Below are 16,248 nucleotides of genomic sequence, written 5' to 3' on the forward strand. Positions count from 1 at the left end.
ACCATAAAGTAGTGGAAATAACAACCACGACCTACTTCTGGCACAGGGACCTTCTCTATAGCTCCCTTGGCCAAGAGAGCTGCAACTTCCTGGCGGAGAAGTGCTGAATGACCCTCCGGAAGTTGGCTGAGTGATGTAGGCATGGCTGGTGCTGCAGATTTGAAAGGGAGGGAATAGCTCTTTCGAACTATCTGCAAACCCCACCTGTCCACAGTGATGGATTCCAAGTGGGGCAGGTGATGGCGAATCCTGCCGTCAACTGGATCGGAGTGAGGGGGATGGACTAGGAGGGTATGGAGGCTGCAGCAGGGGCATGGCTGGATTGGGCAGACGTCTGGTTCCCTGTCCCATGCCCACGCAGGATTCCGCATCCCCAGCCACGCAGAGGCTCAACAGCATGGGCGCCACGGTGGCTGGGTGGGGGATGCGACAGGGAGCCCCTTCCGTCACCACGAAAGGGGTGAAAACGGATTGCTGGGGGCAAGGGGCAGCGGAAAGACCAAGGGACCGAGCAGTATCCCAGGAGTCCTTGAATCTCGCCAAGGCCGCCTTGTCTCCAAAGAAACGGGAGCCATCAAAGGGCATGTCCATGAGAGACTGTTGGAAATCCCCCAAAAAACAGAAGTACGCAACCAGGCATGGCGTCTCAAGGACATCGTCATAGCAACCGATCTGCCCAGAGAGTCGGTTGTGTCCAGCCCACATCGGATCGTGAACTTTGCCGCATCTCTCCCATCATTGACAGCTTGGGAGATGATAACACAGGCCTCCTCTGGTATCTGTGGCAGAACTTATGCAACCGAATCTCACAGAGAGTGGGTATAGCGGCCCAAAACACATGCGGTGTTCACGGACCGCTGTACGAGACTGGAGGAAGAAAACATCGTCTTCCCAAATTGTTCTAGCCTTTTTGATTCCCTATCCGGGGGTGTGGAAGGGAATGCGCCCGAGTAATAGGAAGCCTGGATGGCAAGCCTCTCAGGTATGGGGTGCTGGGACAGGAATTTATGGTCATTCGGGGCAGGCCGATGGCGAAATGCGATAGTCCTATTCACAGGAGCCCGTGTTGTTGCGTTTGGACCAAGTACCTAAAAGGACATCAATGAGAGCTTCATTGAAAGGTAAAAGGGGCTCAGATGTGGAAGCCCCAGGTTGAAGCACCTCTGTCAGGAGATTTGACCTAACCTCTACAGTAGGTAGCTCAAGTCCAAGGACCTCAGCCACCCTACTGAACACCACAGCATAAGTCGCTCCCTCTGCCGTAGCCACGGTAGGAGGAGACAGAATGCCAGCATCTGTAGAAGTGTCCAGTCCACTGTCCTCGCCAAATACCTGTGCCCAGTCCAAAGATGGGTCATCCTGGTATTCATAAGGGTCCAGGGACCCCTCCAATCTTTCCCCGAATTCGTACCCATAGGGAAAAGGGTCCAAATTCGACCTGGGGTGAGTAGGCCACATCGAGGTCAGAGGTGGCGTCGGGCGACGCCGCTCTGACTCAGAGTCGTTTGGGATAAGGATCGGGTCAACGTCGATAGTGGGCACTACCGGCGCCAGGGAAGGTCTCAGTGGTACGACCAGTGTCGCTGCGGATCCGCGAGCAGATCCAGAGGGGACCTGATTTCCGGAGCTGAAGCCGCCGGCGTGGAACTCAAAGGCCCCTCGACCGAACCTCTTGGGCCCAAAGGCGCCACATCGGTGTATGTCTGCCCAAAAATGAGGCAGATGGCCTCATCTAACAAGTTGGGCGGGGAGCGTGGAGAGGACGCAGAAGCAGGCTCCGAGGACAGAGCCCTTGGGGTCGACGCTCCTGCCGCATCACATCAGCCGAGCCACGGGGCGAAGTAGAACGGACCTCTTTGACTTCTTCTTTTCTTACCTGTACCTGAAGATTTGGAGGAAGATGAATGGTGGTGGCTCCGCGAACGGTCTCGAGACCGTCCTCTCGAGTCAGACCAGGACCTACGCAGAGTTGAGCGCCAGGCTGCCATGAGCTTGAGAGAACGCTCCAAGGCCTTCGGGTGCATGGCCTGGCACTCAGAGCAGGACTTCGGGTCGTGGTCGCGCTCCAGGCACCACAAACAAACCCAGTGCCAATCCATCACCGGCGTCATGCGGTGACAGTCCTCGCACAGCTTGAAACCGGTCTTCGGGGACATCTTCGACGCACCAAAAAAAAAAAAAAACCCCCCCAAAAAACTTGACAAAAGGGTCGAAGTCCGTCAAAAAGAGACCAGGGTAGCTCTCTCCGGATCAGTATGTGGCGCGGAAAGAAAATAACTGACATCACTGCACTGAGGTGGTGTCTATGTTCTACCCCCGACATCATCACAGCAACTACAACGCCAAGGACGCCGGCGGAGTCGACCGATGCCACCTCCCGATGTGCAAGGGTATTGCTCAAAGAAAAGTCTCCGGATCCAGTCTTACGCCTGGGGGAAATTCTAAGGTAAAGAATCTGCAACTGGAAGTCTCTATCAGATCTGCCAATAGCCTTCAGTAAAGTCAGAAGTGCTGAGATACTTTGCTATAGCCAGAGTATCAACAAGTTAATCTGTCTGAGGATACAATGGGCATCAGTCTCAGTGACTACATTGAGAACTCTGTAGTCTTCACAGAACCTCATATCTTTCCTTACACACTGGGAATGAGGCTTGGGTACAAGTACTACAGGACTAGCCCAGGGTCTGTCTGAAGGCTCAGAAACACCCAACTCTAGCATCTTATGGACCTCTGAACTGATGCAATCTTAGACATGGTTAGGCTGCCTGTGGATTTTGTTCTTGACAGGCCGACTCTCACCTGTGTCCACATCATGGTCACACCAGGTGATCTGACTGGGTGTCAGGGAAGAAAGGTCTGGGAACTGACCAACCGCCTGCAGTCAGCTTGTTGCTGGTCAGTGAGGCTGTCAGCAAAGACTACTCCACCACCTGAACAATCAACAAGGTTGCGGATGAGAAGATCAGGGAGAGGGTCACTCTCTTCTTCCTGTCCCTCATCAGTGGCCATAAGCAAGTTCATGTCAGCCCTGTCAAAATACATTTTCAGGGGATTCACATGAAGCACCCTGTGAGGGCTTCTTGGTGTACCCAGGTCCACAAAGGGGGTGACCTTACCCTTCTTTTCAACAATTGTGTGGGGCCACTCCACTTGTCCTAGAGTGCTCTTGGGACCACAAGGTCCAAAACCCATACTTTCTGCCTTGGCTGGTAAATAGTCAGCACAGCCTTTTGGTTGTGCCATACCTTTTGCAATTCTTGACTGGCCTCAATGTTTTTATTGACCTTATTCATATACTCAGCCATACCTGAGCACAGGTCTAGTGCATAATCCACAATGTCCTTTTTGGGAGGTTTAAGAGGCTGCCCCCTTCCTTCCTTCACAATACAAAGAGGACTCCCTAACTGGACGCTGAAACAGAAGTTCAAATGGAGTGTAGTCCACTCCCTTCTGTGGAACCCCTCTGTCGACAAATATAAGGCAAGGTAGTAGGACATCCCATCTCCTCCTGAGTTTTTCCAGAGTCCTATAATCATACCTTTGAGGGTTTCATTGAAGCTTTCAGCTAACCAATTTCCCTGTGGATGGTAGGGGGTGGTGAATACATAAGTTAGACCACACTCCTTCACCACTGTTTTCCGGTAGCCAGACATTAAGTCTACACCTCGGTCTAACACCTCCTCCTCAGAAAAACCCACTCTGGAAAAGAGTCCTAGGAGGACATTGGCAACTACAGGAGCTGTAGTGGTCGTAAGGAGAATAGCTTCTGGGTACCTGGTGGCATGGTTCACCAACACCAGAATAAAACTATTCCCAAAGGCTGTAGGAGGGTCTAGGGAACCAACAATATCATTACCTACCCTCTCAAAGGGAATACCAGCCACTGGCATTGGAATTAAGGGGGCCTTTGTAGTGTCACCTGACTTGCCACTGGCTTGGAAGGTGACACAGGAGCGACAAAACTCCTTTGTGTCTTCAGACATGTGGGGCTAGTTAAAGTGTGGAACCAGTCTGTCCCAAGTCATGCTTTGCCCAAGATGCCCTGCAAGGGGAATGTCATGTGCCAGGGTCAATAAGAATTCCCTAAACTTCTGAGGAATGACCAACCTCCGGGTAGGCTTTGGGTCTCTAGTCTCAGAGTAAAGGAGACCAGTTTCCTAGTAGATCCTATGGGACCTATTGACACCCCCTGCCTCTTCTGCAGCAGGTTGTTGTCTGAAGACTTCAAAAGAGGGGCAGGCTTTCTGCGCTAGGCTCATTTCTTCCCTGGACGGTCCTTCTGCCTTCAAAAGCTCTGCCGCGTCAGGCTCAAGCTCCTCTAGGGCAGTTCTAGGGGCAAAATCACCTCCCGGAACTTCACACCAAGTCTGGGAAGAGGATACATTTTTACCCTTCCTACCTTTCTTCTTGGGAGTTGCCTGGGCCATTGTTCCAAGCTCCAATGCTCCTTGTTATCCCTGCTTATTTATCTGTGCTCTAGTTGTCATAAAACATACTTTCAGGGATGCCCAGCAAGGCTGCATGGGCCTGCAACTTCACTTCAGCCCAGGCTGAAGTCTCTAAATTTTTGCCTATAAGACACACTACAGGAATGGATGAAGATACTACAACTTTTCTTTTTTTAAGGCCAGTACCCCCTGCCCCCCACAGTTGAAAATAACCACTGCCATGCGGTGGCACTTAGTGATGTTGTCTGCGTTGGTTACTTGGTAAATGTGCCCAAGTAGGATCTGTTCAGGTGACACCAGGTTTTCAGTCACCATGGTGACACCTGCACTTGTGTCCCTGTAAGCTTCTGCCTCAATACCATTAATGAGGGAATGCTGCCTGTTTTTCCTAATATTAGGATACAAGACAGCCAAGGTGGCAAGGTCAATGCCACCCTCTGGTACCAGGGCAGCCTAAATGGTTTCTCTGACTAGGCTAGAGTCCACTGCATACCCAAGGTGAACCCAGCTACACCCTTGTACTTGGTACTACATCTAGCGCTACTGTTAAGGACACTAGGGGAAGTAGTAGTAGTGCTGGTGCTTTTCTTAGGAAAACTGGGATCACATGTCCTACGGCCTTCTATATTACAAAGAAAGCACCATGGTTTCTTGTTAGAGGAAAGGAAGAGGAAGATTTGGACCCACCCCAGAAGAAGTCTGTGGACCTGATGCAGACTCTTTCTTTTTATCTATAGGTTTCGCCCCATCCTTCCCTGACGACTTTCAGGTATTACCCTTCTTTTGGTCACCCACACTATGGGCTTTCTTACCCATCGTGGCGCAAACCCATTTGTCTGCCTTCTTTCCCAATTCTTGGGGAGAGGTCAGTTCAGAGTCCACCAGGTACTGGTGCAGTTTCTCAGACACACAGTTATTAAGCACGTGCTCTCTCATGATCAAATTGTACAGTCCTTCACAGTCATGTACATTACTACCATGTAACCAGTCTTCCAAGCCTTAACTGCACAGTTTACAAAATCATTCCAGTCTTAAGAGAACGTCTTCTGGGTTTCCCTGGATGTAATTCTGTACTCCTCAGTAGTAAGCCCAAACCCACCAATCAGTGCCTCTTTCAAAACCTAGTAGTCGTCTTCATTCTCTTCTCTGACTGCCAAAAGCATGCCTATACCTCTGTCTGCAAAGGAGAGCCACATGATCACTGCCTACTGCTTTTAGGGGACCTTTTAGAGTTTACAGGCTCCCTCCAGAGCAGTTAGCCATTTGTGGATGTCATTCCCAGATTTCCTGCTGAGGTTCCTAGACTAAAAGTGTTCCTCTCTCAACCTGGAGTCTCTTGGGCTCCCACCATGGGGTTCTAAACCCCAAACTCTCATACTCCCACTCCACCTCTAGGGCCTCCCTTTCAAAAGCCAGCTGCTCCCTTTTCAGCCTGAGCTTATCTTTCTCAAGCTTGAGCTTAGGTGGTAACTCCTACCTAATACCAACTCCTCTGTGGTATTAAAATAGATAGCCTCAGCACAGGATGCTGAGGGGAGTGGGGATGAGGTGGAGAATGATCTATTCCTCCTGGTAAACCTTTGGATTCTCCTAATGGGAGTAAGAGTAGACATACCTGTGTGGCCCCCTTATGTACTATTAGTACATCACTCTACAGGCCCAGGGTTATGCTGAAGGCTTTTCTCTGATTCCTCTTGGACATGCTCAGAGTAAGAGCCTGAAGTATAGGGTACTTCCTTGCCTATCTCTGAAGAGGCACCCCCCCCCCCCCACCTTGGTCTCCCTGCTCTACCTGCCCTTCAGAATGCTGGAGGTCATATTGCATGAGCATTTCTAGGAGCTGGGGTTTAGGTAAGACTATCTGTCTTTAGTTTTCTAGACCTACATAGAGTCCTAAGTTGTAACCCCGGGCCAGTGTCATTAGGATAACATGGGGAAGTCTCGGTTGGAGAATTTGCGTCTTAAGAGCATTCCCAGAGGACCCTGTGGAAACCCATTGGGACATTGAAGGCTGGATAGTGTCCTCACCCATGGATAACAAAACAGTGGAGTGCTTAAACCAAAGAACCCGGGTGCATAGGGGTGAAGTCGTGTCGGAACCTCCTGCTGAAGTCAATGGGGACCTCGGTTGTCCAGCTGCTGTCATGACCTGTAGACCAAGTCGGTGGAACCAAGACGTGGATTCCTGAAGAAGAGGACCTAAGGAAAGAGGGAACAGTCTAGACCACCCAGAGGTGCCCAGGTGGTGCAGAAGGGCAATGCCTATGCTTCTCGGAGATGCTTTCCTGTTGGACGGTGGATGAAAAAATGCTGCATTGGAGTCCAGGCAATGCAGGAAGAGTCCAGGAGTTGTCCACGAGTTGTTCCACGCCGGTCGTTTAATTGCAGAGGGGTCAGTGGTCAGCGGGACCACCAACAAGCCTTGGCAAATGCAGGGAAGCATTGTACAGAGTTTGCAGGATTTGTGGGGACCAGCAAGGTCCAGGTTACCCAACCTTGGCAGGTAGGTCAGGGCCAGCCCTCAGCAAGCAGGAGAGCTAGTAGGAATCGTTGGAGCCCCAAGCTGGACCCCTGGCAGCCACCACAGGGAGTTGTACGGAGCCCTTAGCAGCACAGCAAAGTGAGATGCCCACATCGCAGAGAAGATGTCGTTCTTGGGGCTGTGCAGTGCTGGAGGCTGGGGCTCCTTGGAGCTAGGAGGTCTCCGAACTGGAGAGCCAACAAGCCTTGGCAACGACAAACAGACATGGTGCACAGGGGTTCCAGCCAAGAAGCACCAGCGAAGGACCAAAGACTTCCCTGTTGCAAGGAAGATAGGTCAGACCTCTGGAGAGCCAGGGAACCACCACCTATGTTGTAGAGCCTTGAAGAGTCAGTGTGACAAAAGAATCCCTAAACCGGTTGTTGCTGTTGAGGTGCCTGCTGATGCAGGGGAGCAACTCCTTCACTCCAAGGGAGATTCTTTCTTGCTTTCCTAAGTGCAGGCTGAGTCCCTGTGAAGTCTTGAGGAACTTGAAAACAAAGTTTCAGTAGGAGCCCTCCTACTGGTTACAGTCTTGCTGTTAATTCCAACGAAGAACAGCAGCAGTTCCGGTGTCCAGATTGCATAACTGTCTTGCAGAGGAGTATTGCAGATGGTTCCAGAAGTCCTGCAGAATAATCTGGGGCCCTACCCATAGGAGAGCCCCTAAATAACCCAGGAAGTTTGCACACTTTCTGCAGGGACTCACCTATTTGGGGTGGAGGGGTGGGCGGGGCAGGGACCTCACCAAGGTGGACTAACCAGTCAGATGGTCCTAGGGGTTCTGCTCGTCTTATTTTCAAGACTGCAAAATCAACCAGCCACCTTGTAGTGCTCTGTGCACCTCCTTAGGACAGGAGCTGGACAGGGGGTAGTCACTCCACTGTCCTTTGTGTGGTGTTGTGCCAGAGCAGGAGCTATGTGTTGCTGCACTGGAACAAGCCAGTTAATGCAAGGAGGGCACCAAATGCGAACTTCAAAACTGTCTGGTGCCGCTCAGAGGCACCCCCCCACCCCACCCAAGGCCCAGAAACACCTATTTCTAAAGAAGAGATGGTCACACCTCTGTTTTACAGGTAATCCTATGTTCTTCCTTTCCCTGCCAAAGTTAAACTGAGCAGCATGAGGGGAGGACAGTGTCTGGGGTCGGCAGCAGCATGGGTTGGCATGCAGACCATTCAAGGCTGTACAGGCAGATATGGAGGACCCCCTTAGGGAACCACCAGAGTACATGGGATCATGGAAATAACACTGGAATCTGTGAAGCTACAGGATTCCAACATGTTTGATATCAAAGATGCCTCTATTTAGTAAAACCATTATGTAGTTGGACATCTCGTGTTGATCAGTGACAACCACATACCTTAAGATAGTTTCACCACAATTACAAAGCCAAGAAAATGGAGTATGGGGTTTGTAGGAGCACCTCTGCTCATGCAAGGGCACCCTCACAATGAGAATCATACACCCTGCCCTTGGGCTGAAGGGCATACCTTAGGGGTGACTTACAGGGTTAGAATGCAGTGACCATGATATAAGGCAAACCTTACATTTGGGGTGAAAGCTGCATGCACCATTTCACACAGACTGCAATGACAAACCTGCAGTCACAGTTTGCATGGGCCCCATTGAATGTCACAATACATGCTGCAGCCCATGGGGGACCCCTGGTGTACCAATGCACTGGGTACTCGAGTACCATATACTAGTGGCTTACATGTGTGCACCAGTATGCCAACTGTGGGGTGTAAAAGTTACTTACCAACTCAATTTAGAGGAAAGGGCATTGGTACTGGGGTCCTGGTTAGCAGGATCCCAGTGTACTACAGTCTAATTTAACTGACACTGGACAAAAAGTGGGGGCAACTATGCCAGGACGATGCAACTTTCCTACACTTCTAAAATAATTAGTGTAACTAAGAGACACCTAATTGCTTCATGATAGTTCAAAATACAAAAAAGCAGGTGTCTGAAGAACATTTCCTGGCACTACAAGCTATTTCACTTATGCCAGATTAATGTATCGGAAACAAATATACATCTATTTCCCAATTTGCTTTCTGATATCTCATTTTATCTTTTCATTAATATTATATCCTTTTAGCAGTGAAAATAAAAAACTCTTGAAACAGACACTGCAAACAAACAGTTAAAATGTAAATGATGATAGACAATCGTATTAAGAAAGTGTTTGATTTGGAACAACAGAAACCTCCACTGGTTTGCAAACAAACAAGTATATTAAGCAGATTCACTCACCACCTGTTGTTTCTGTAAGCATGGGGATTAACTATGTCTCTGATAAAGCTATAGTAGTGCCCACCATCAGCTGTTCCGGTATGAACTGTCACACCTATCAAATCATATTCGTAGCTCTCGGTTTCGTTTAACTGCGCCCCATCATTTTTAAATCCTGGAATGATACAGACAGCATTTTCAGGCATGTATATCTAGAACACACTTATTTCAAAGTAACTTAGGATACATTTCTTGTCTACATTGACCAGCGGTCTATGCAGGATGCCACACTAAAATAAGGCATGTTACGGAGAAAAAGATTACCTACCAGAAATTATAGTCCCAATTAAGTACAGGATCTGTTGATGGGTTCGTTCTGTTTCCTATCGAAAGGTTTTGATTAGATATTTCAAATCATCTTAATAGCTAACTTAAGGCCTAATAAGAGTCGAAGAACAAGTTACTTACCTTCCGTAACAATTTATCTTGTAGAGACTTATTCTAGCTGCAGATTCCTTACCTTAGAATTTCCCCAGACGTAAGACGGAATCTGGAGATGTTTCTTCAAGCAGTACCCTTGTGCGCCTTCAGGTGGCGTTAGTCGACTCCCTGTCCATCGTTGGCGTTGTGGTCGCTGTGATGACATCTGCTGTGCCAGAGCTAAGGCCAAGAAAACGCAATCCCTGTCCCTAGCAACCACTTTACAAATGGGGACAATGGGTGGGCCAGTAAGGAATCTGCAACTAGAATATGTCTCTACCAGATAAATCGTTACCGACGGTAAGTAATTTGTTAATCTGATAGAGGCTTCTAGTTGCAGATTACTTGTGTTAGGAAAGATACCCAATCAATGCCATCCTCAGTGGTGGGCTGCGAACCAAGATCATACTAGAAAGTCCTGCAGGACCGAACGACCAAAGTAGCCGTCCGAACGGACCTGACTGTTCAGGCAGTAATGCTTTGTAAACATGTGCAGGGATGCCCACATTGCTACATGGCAGATATCCAGGACAGGAACTCCGTGTGCTAACGCTGTGGTAGCAGAAGTTGCTCTAGCGGAGTGAGTGCGCAAGCCCTCAAAAGGGTTACATTTTTTGCCAGAGAGTAGCACATTTTGATGCAAAGTAATACCCATTGTGAGATGGTACTCTTTCGCACCGTCTTCCCTTTCTTCGCACCCACATGTCCAACAAAGAGTTGATCATCCATCCGGAAATCTTTGGTATGACTGCGGTAGAACGCCAATGCTCTTTTTGGATCCAGGCGGTGGAGTCTCTCCTCTTCATAAGAAGGATGGTGAGGTGCGTATAAAGTAGGCAAAGTGATGGACTGGCCTACATGAAAAGGTGTAACTACTTTGGGAAGGAAGGAGGACCTCGTAGTAAGCACCACTCTGTCAGGGTGAACAGACTAAAACGGGGGCTTTAAAGAAAGGGCCTGAAGCTAACTTACTTTGCGAGCAAAGCAGATAGCAACAAGAAATGCAGTTTTGAGAGTAAGGAGCCGCAAAGTACAACTGTGTAATGGCTGAAAAAAGGAGCACACATTAATTAAGGACAAGATTGAATTCCCACTGAGGCATCATAAACGGAGTGGGAGGAAACAAAAGGGTGAGCCCCTTAAGGAAACTACCAACAACAGGAGACTTAAATAGGGGAGGTTGGTCTGGCAATCTAAGAAAGGCTGAGATAGGTGATAAGTAACCCTTAAGGGTGCCCAAGGCAGAGTCCTGCTGGGCTAAGGAATGATAATCAAAAGAACCTCACAGAGCAGAGCAGAGAAGGGATCAACAGACTTGTTGGTACACCATGCCACAAATGTACGCCAACAACAGGCGTATACTGTTTTGGTGGAGGGACGCCTGGCTGCCAAGATAACATCACAGACTTTGGGCGGAAGGTCAAAAGCTGTCAAATGACACCCCTCAATCTCCATCCATGAAAGCTAAGATTGTTGCTGCGACAGAAGATCCCCGGAAGGGCAGTCTGACTGTAGGATCTGTGGCCATGCTCAGTAGCTCTGAATAACATACTCTCGGTGCCCAGTCTGGAGCCACAGTGATTACTTGGGCCCGGTCGTTCCTGATCTTTTTCAGAACTCTGGACGGAAGTGGTATAGGCAGAAAGGCGTAAAGGAGACCAGAGTTCCATTCAAAACAAAAAGCGCTGAGCAGCGAGTGACACTTTGAAAAATCCAATGCGCAAAACAACTGACACTGCGCATTCTCTGCGGAGGCTAACAGATCTAACCAAGGCTCTCCCCACTGCTGAGAGAGACCTTGGGCAAACTCCGGACTGAGACGCCAATTGCGAATTACTGCGCATCAAAGACTGAGTTAGTCTGCTCTGGCGATCAGAGAGCCCACCAGAAGTTGAACCACCAGGGTAATCCACTGATGTGCCAGCCATGTCCAGAGGTGCAGAGACTCTTGACAAAGGGTCCAGTACCATACTCTGCCCTGTTTGTTGCAGTACCACATGGCGGTAGTGTTGACCGTGAACACCTGCACCACTTTCCCTTTGAGAGAGGAAAGGAATGCTTTCAATGAAAGCCTGATCGCCTGCAGTGCCAGAAGATTGATGTGGAGTCCAGATTCTGCCAGAGATCAGAGAGCTCTGATCTCCGCCTCTCGTATGTGACTGACCCTCTCAGGAGGGGCACGTCTGTCACTACTGTCAGATCTGGTTGGGGAAGGGAGAGGGATCTGCCATTGACCCAATCCTGATTCGAAAGTCACCAATGCGGATGTTTCACAGTCCCCTCTGAGAACTGGACCATGTTGGAGAGATTCCCCTGATGCGGTGCCCGCATATGCCATCTGGCATGTGTCACTAACAGGACGCAGGAGGCCATATGGCCCAGCAGCCCCAGTGTCATTCTCACCAAAACCCAGGATAGACGCTGAAACATCGCAATCATAGCCTGAATATGCTGGACTCACTTTTCGGGAGGATAGTCCTGAAACTGTGCTTTGTCCAGAACACCTCCAATGAAAGGAAGCGTCTGAGAGGGATTCAGCTGTGACTTTGGCATGTTTATGTGAACCCCAGAATTTACAGAAGGTTTGACGTAGTGTGAATGTGGGAGACGACTTTCTGGGGCCTATCCACCTGTAACTACTCGTCGTCGAGGTAGGGGAAGACTGAAACCCCTAACATGAGCGGCAACCATTGCCATCACTTTCGTGAACACCCAAGGGGCGCTGGTAAGGCCGAAGGAGAAGCAGGGTAAATTGATAGTGTTTGTAACCTACCACGAATCACAGGGAGCGTGTGTGGGCAGGCAAGACTGGGATATGGAAATAAGCGTCCTGCAAATCCAACACTACTATAAGGAAATGCCTTCCTTTGCATGGTTACACCCTGACTTTTTGCCTTTTGTTGATGCCAGTTATGATTGAAAGTGTGCTGGGACCCTGCCAAACAGGCCACAGCACCAGTGTTCTTTCCCTAAACTGTACCTTTGTTCCCACAATTGGCACAGCCCTGGCACACAGATAAGTCCCTTGTAAATGGTACCCCTGGTACCAAGGGCCCTGTGGCCAAGGAAGGTATCTAAGGGCTGCAGCATGTCTTATGCCACCCTGGGGACCCCTCACTCAGCACATGCACACTGCCTCACAGCTTGTGTGTGCTGGTCAGGAGAAAAAGATTAAGTTGACACGGCACTCCCCTCAGAGTGCCAAGCCCACAACCCACTCCCTGTGGCATAGGTAACTCACCTCTTTAGCAGGCCTTACAGCCCTAATGCAGGGTGCACTATACCACAGGTGAGGGCAAAAGTGCATGAGCACTATGCCCCTACAGTGTCTAAGCAAAACCTTAGACATTGTAAGTGCAGGGTAGCCATAAAGAGTATATGGTCTGGGAGTCTGTCAATTACGAACTGCACAGTTCCATAATGGCTACACTGAAATCTGGGAAGTTTGGTATCAAACTTATCAGCACAATAAATGCACACAGATGCCAGTGTGGGATTTATTGTAAAATACACCCACAGGGCATTTTAGAGATGCCCCCTGAATACCAGTCCGACTCCTAGTGTTAGGCTGACCAGTATCTGCCAGCCTGCCACAACCAGACAAGTTTCTGGCCACATGGGGTGAGTGCCTTTGTCACTCTGTGGCCAGGAACAAAGCCTGTACTGGGTGGAGGTGCTTCTCACCTCCCCCTGCAGGAACTGTAACACCTGGCAGTGAGCCTCAAAGGCTCATGCCTTTTGTTACAGCACCCCAGGGAATCCCAGCTAGTGGAGATGCCCGCCCCTCCGGCCACTGCCCCCCACTTTTGGCGGCAAGGCTGGAGGACATAATGAGAAAAACAAGGAGGAGGCACCCACCAGTCAGGACTGCCCCTAAGGTGCTCTGAGCTGGGGTGATCCCTGCCTTTAGAAATCCTCCATCTTGAGTTTGGAGGATTCCCCCAATAGGAATAGGGATGTGCCCCCCTCAGGGAGGAGGCACAAAGAGGGTGTAGCCGAGACCTAAACACACCCCTAAATTTAGTATTTAGGGGTGACCCTGAACCTAGGAAATCAGATTCCTGCAACCTACAACAAGGACTGCTGACCTTAAAGCCATGCAGAGATGACAACTGACTTGGCCCCAGCCCTACCGGCCTGACTCCAGACTCAAAGAGCCTGCACAGCGATGCATCAACAGGGACCAGCGACCTCTGAGGACTCAGAGGACTGCCCTGAACCCGAAGGACCAAGAAACTCCAGAGAACAGCAGCACTGTTCAAAAACTGCAACAACTTTGCAACTTTTAAAGAACTCTCTCTTCCCGCCGGAAGCTTGAGACTTCTCACTCTGCACCTGATGCCCCCGGCTCAAGTTCAGGAGAACCAACACCACAGAGAGGACTCCCAGGCGACTACGACGACGTGGGTACCTTGAATTGACCCCTCTGCACCCCCACAGCGACGCATCCAGAGAGAATCCAGAGGCTCCCCTGCCCGCGACTGCCTAGTAACAAGGAACCCGACGCCTGGACCAAGCACTGCACCCGCAGCCCCCAGGACCGAGAGGAACCACCTTCCAGTGCAGGTGTGACCAGCAGGCGGCCCTCTTCCTAGCCCAGTCGGTGGCTGGCCTGAGAAACCCCCCTGTGCGCCCTGCCTGCATCGCCTAAGTGATCCCCGGATACCTCCATTGCTTTCAATAGCAAACCCAACGCCTACTTTGCCTACTGCACCCAGCCGCCCTTGTGCCGCTGAGGGTGTGTTTTGTGGGCTTGTGTGTCCCCCCCCAGTGCTCTACAAAACCCCCCTGGTCTGCTCCCCGAGGACGCAGGTACTTACCTGTAAGCAGACTAGGACCGAGCACCCGTGTTCTCCACTGGCGCCTATGTGTTTTGGGCCCTCCTTTGACCTCTGCACCTGACCGGCCCTGTGTTGCTGGTGCAGTGGCTTTGGGGTTGCCGTGAACCCCCAACGGTAGGCTGCTATGCCCAAGAGACTGACTGTGTAAGTGCTTTACGTACCTGAGAAATTAACCTTTACTTACCTCCCCCAGGAACGGTTGATTTTTGCACTGTGTCCACTTTTAAAATAGCTTATTGCCAGTACTGTGTGTACTACTGCTTTGAATCAAAGTTCTATACTTACCTGTATGAAGTACCTTGAATTTTATGTACTTACCTCAAATCTTGAATCTTGTGGTTGTACAATAAATTAAGAAAATATATTTTTCTATATAAAAACTATTGTCCTGGAGTTAAGTCTTTGAGTGTATGTTCCTCATTTATTGCCCGTGTGCGTATAACTAATGTTTAACACTACCCTCTGATAAGCCTACTGCTCGACCACACTACCACAAAACAGAGCATTAGTATTATCTAATTTTGCCACTATTAACCTCTAAGGGGAACCCTTGGACTGTGCACACGATCTCTCACTTTGAGATAGTATATACAGAGCCAACTTCCTACGGCTACTATCCACTCTCCTGGGTCCAACGCAGACATGACCTGAGCCACGGTGAACATTTTGAACTTCTTCTAGACGAAGTGATTGAGGACCCAAAGGTCTAGGACAGGATAAAGCCCTTGTCCTTTTTGGGCACCAGAAAGTAGCAGGATTAACAACCACAACCTACTTCTGAGGAAGGGACTCTCTCTATGGCTTCCTTGCCCAAGAGAGTCGCGACTTCATTGTGGAGAAGTGCCAGAAGATCGTCCGGTAAGCGGCCGTAGGACAAAGGCATGGCCGGAGGAGCAGTCTCAAAGGGGAGGGAGGAGCCCCTTCGAGCAACCTGCAAATCTCACCTGTCCGTAGTGATGGATTCCCAGTGGGGCAGGTGATAGCGAAGTGGTAGGAGGAGAAAGCATGGCAGAATCTGGCCTCGCCCAATTCCTGTGTCCAGTGTATGGTAGAGTCATCCAGCTGGTATTCATAAGGGTCCAAAGACCTGTCTAATCCTTCCTCGTATTCGTACTCATAGGAAAAAGAGTCTGAATCCAAGCTGGGTGAGTAGGCCCCATCGAAGTCGGAAGCTGCGTCGACTGATGCCGTTCCTGCTCCAGGTCGCTGGGAATCAGGACTGGGTCGATGTCGATCGTGGGAACAACAGACGTCAGGAAGTTGACGAACTAGCCAGCTCCGGGGAAGGTCACAATGGTACAACAGGCATCTGCACGGATCCGGTAGCTGATTCAGGGGGGCCCTCAGAGGCCGGAGCTGAAGCCACCGGCTAGGAACCTGAAGAGCCCCCAGCCAACTCCGAGGGGGTTCGGACTGCCAAATATGAGACGCATGTACGTACGTATGAGGCCCTCTGTATGAGCTTTTCTGCTCACCCTAGTTCTGACCCATTTTTCTGCCTTCTTTCCCAATTCTTGGGAAGAGGTCAGATCGGAGTCAACTAAGTACTGGTGCAAAAATTAGACACACAATTGTTCAAAATATGATCTCTCAGAATTTGAGTATACAAGCCCTCATAATCACTGACTTTGCTGCCATGTAACCAGCATTCCAAAGGTTTAATAGATCAGTCCACAAAATGAACCCAATCCTGGGAGGACTCTGTAGGAGGCTGGCCTGG

The 16,248-nt window shown here is 49.9% G+C and overlaps 1 protein-coding gene across 2 annotated transcripts in view; it reads right to left on the reverse strand.

The window, feature by feature from the left end:
* The window catches only part of USP34 (ubiquitin specific peptidase 34), a 1,940,069-nt gene that overhangs the window by 835,508 nt on the left and 1,088,313 nt on the right, over positions 1 to 16,248 (reverse strand). For both annotated transcript variants that reach the window (XM_069234398.1, XM_069234397.1), the window contains one exon: positions 9,229 to 9,382. In XM_069234398.1, the coding sequence (XP_069090499.1) occupies positions 9,229 to 9,382 (154 nt within the window). The remainder of the gene's footprint in view (positions 1 to 9,228; positions 9,383 to 16,248) is intronic.

The sequence above is a fragment of the Pleurodeles waltl genome, chromosome 5 (genome assembly GCF_031143425.1).
Source record: "Pleurodeles waltl isolate 20211129_DDA chromosome 5, aPleWal1.hap1.20221129, whole genome shotgun sequence".
Taxonomy (NCBI): Eukaryota; Metazoa; Chordata; class Amphibia; order Caudata; family Salamandridae; genus Pleurodeles; species Pleurodeles waltl.